The sequence below is a fragment of the Hemibagrus wyckioides genome, linkage group LG12, assembly GCF_019097595.1.
Source record: "Hemibagrus wyckioides isolate EC202008001 linkage group LG12, SWU_Hwy_1.0, whole genome shotgun sequence".
Classification (NCBI taxonomy): domain Eukaryota; kingdom Metazoa; phylum Chordata; class Actinopteri; order Siluriformes; family Bagridae; genus Hemibagrus; species Hemibagrus wyckioides.
The window spans coordinates 14,393,550-14,396,049 of record NC_080721.1 but is presented as its reverse complement, the minus strand read 5'-3'; the positions used below and the strand labels follow the sequence as shown (position 1 = coordinate 14,396,049).

General features: G+C 47.6%; 1 protein-coding gene across 1 annotated transcript; it reads left to right on the top strand.

The window, feature by feature from the left end:
• Positions 1-477: 477 nt before the first annotated feature.
• nog1 (noggin 1) lies at positions 478-2,121 on the top strand. Its single transcript, XM_058405073.1, has one exon. The coding sequence runs from the start codon at positions 966-968 to the stop codon at positions 1,650-1,652; it is 687 nt and encodes a 228-aa protein (XP_058261056.1). The 5' UTR covers positions 478-965; the 3' UTR covers positions 1,653-2,121.
• Positions 2,122-2,500: the final 379 nt, after the last annotated feature.

Sequence of the window (2,500 nt, the reverse complement as noted above, 5' to 3'; positions counted from 1 at the left end):
TACAGTCTGTCCTCTTATCTACACAAAATACCTTACACACAGATTTATTCATCATAAAGTTCACAGTGATGTGTGTGTCCTCACCTGATGAATAAATAGATATCACACACACACACACACACGTATGTGTTCCAGATTTATATCTGTGTGACATGTTCCAGACTTTTCAGCGCCTCTTGATCATAAAGTGAGTGAGGGGATCTGTGCTGCCATGGGAAGTGTGAACGTGTGAATTAGCTCTTTCACACACACACACACACACACACACACACACACACACACACACACACACACACACAGATTCATTCTCTCTCTCTCTCTCTCTCTCTGTCCCTATGATCAATCACACCGCCAACAGAGGGCGAGCAGCTCCTCGCCCCGGTAAAGGCCACGCCCCCCTGCGTGTCGGGAATCTCCTTAAGGAAAAAAAAAAAAAACTATTACATCACGACCCGCGCGAGCGCAGGCTATATCAGGGCTCGAGCTGGGGTTCTTCTCAGTGGCGTCCGAGCGGCGCGAGCGGTTTGTAGCATACCGAGAGAAGGAGAAATAAAACACACACCATGTGTACACTCTGCTCACGAGACACGATCTCACACGCTGTCGTTACTCACGCGCGCGCACGCAGGAGATGACTTAAGAGACCGCGAGCATCCGCGCCGTGCACGCTGGAACACTGACTTTCATTTAATTTTATTTTTTTTACCTCTGGGAAATAGAAAAACTGAAGATTGGTCATCCTCATCCTCATCCTCAGGATTGTGTATGTGTTTTTTCTGTGTCTTTAATAAGGATGTTATAACGGAGACGCGCGTGGAAACAAAGCTCGGTTGCTATGGAGAAAAATTGCGCGTGAAGGAGACAGAACTTTGAATAAGTTGTCGCGTGCGGTGTTTTGACATTGCAGAGGACGCGCGCTGTTTTTTGTGTCGTTTGTCTGGTTTTGAGTAATTTTGAAGGACATCATGATGGTGGCGGTGATTGAGCGCCGTTTCGTGGCGGCGATGTACGTGCTGTTCGTGTCGCTCGTGCTGCACACGGAGGAGGGCACGTGCCAGCACTTTTACCTGCTCCGGCCGGTGCCGAGCGACAGCCTGCCTCTCGTGGAGCTCAAAGAGGACCCGGATCCCGCACTGGACCCGCGCGAGCGCGACCTGAACGAGACCGAGCTGCGGAGCGTGCTGGGCGGCGACTTGGACTCGCGCTTCCTGTCAGTGACGCCGCCGCCGAAGGAGCGCGAGGAAGACGAGCACACGGACAGCTCGTTCCCCGATGGCCCCATGCCCGCCCACATCCGCGCGCTGGACCTCGACACACCGCCGTTCGTCGTGGCGGGCGCGCGCCGCCGCAAAGCAGGCCGCAAGCTCAAACGGCGGTTGCAGATGTGGCTGTGGGCGCGCTCGGCGTGTCCGGTGTCCTACACGTGGACAGACCTCGGCAGCCGCTTCTGGCCGCGCTACGCACGCGTGGGCAGCTGCCGCAACGAGCGCTCGTGCTCCGTGCCCGAGGGCATGATGTGCACGCCCGCGGGGTCCTCGCGCGTCACGCTCTTGCGCTGGAGATGTGCGCGCCGGAGAGGCAACCTCAAATGCGCGTGGATCCCAGTGCAATACCCCATCATCACACAGTGCAAATGCGCGTGCTCGAACTGAAACCCCATCTTGCTCAACGTTTTAACTTATAAATTACTTTATAATAGTTATAAAAGTTTCTATTTTGTATAATGTTTATATATTTTCTATTTTTTAATTGGTTGTTATGCACTATGAAGTGTAAGAATGTATTTCCTCGTGTTTATGTATATGTTGTGCCATGTAAAGATGATAGACAGTATTATGTGTAACCCAGAGTCTACTGTATTTGTGAAGAATAAAATGTTTATGAGTTACATTATTATTATTTTTATTTTTATTATTATTTGTTGTATTTATGTCGCTGAGAATGAAGCGAGGGAGCGCGTGCGCAAACGCTGGACTCACGTGTAATGATTTAACTTTATCTTTCTTTTTTTTTTTAAATGTCTCACAGCTGAGGTACATGTCATCCTGTAAATTAAGAGCAATTGCTATTTATTCTTTATATTCATAGCCTATAAAGTACCTGTAAAATAAAAGTGACATAAATGACACGTCTGTTTCCATTTCCTTCATTATATCATCATCATCATCATCATCATCATCATCATCATCATCATCACCCTGTGTAGAAACAGATATCATTTTCACACATCCAGTCATACTGTGGTCAGTTATTTATGATCTAAATACACATCACTCCTGAATGGCTTCCTTTCAGCGTTAACTGAATGCATTAAGGTCTTGATTTATTTTCTCACATAAGTCTGTGATATATTTATAGCTGGAGTGTAACACAGTGTACATGCAGCTACCATATTCTATCAAATGACTGTAGTGTTCAATCACATTAATATATATTTTATTGTTTACCACCAAACCACCCTGAGAACATCAGATCCCGGAATCTACACAGGATCGGACCT

Coding starts and splice junctions, on each gene's coding strand:
- nog1 (XM_058405073.1), top strand. CDS start 966: ATGATGGTGGCGGTGATTGAGCGCCGTTTCGTGGCGGCGATGTACGTG.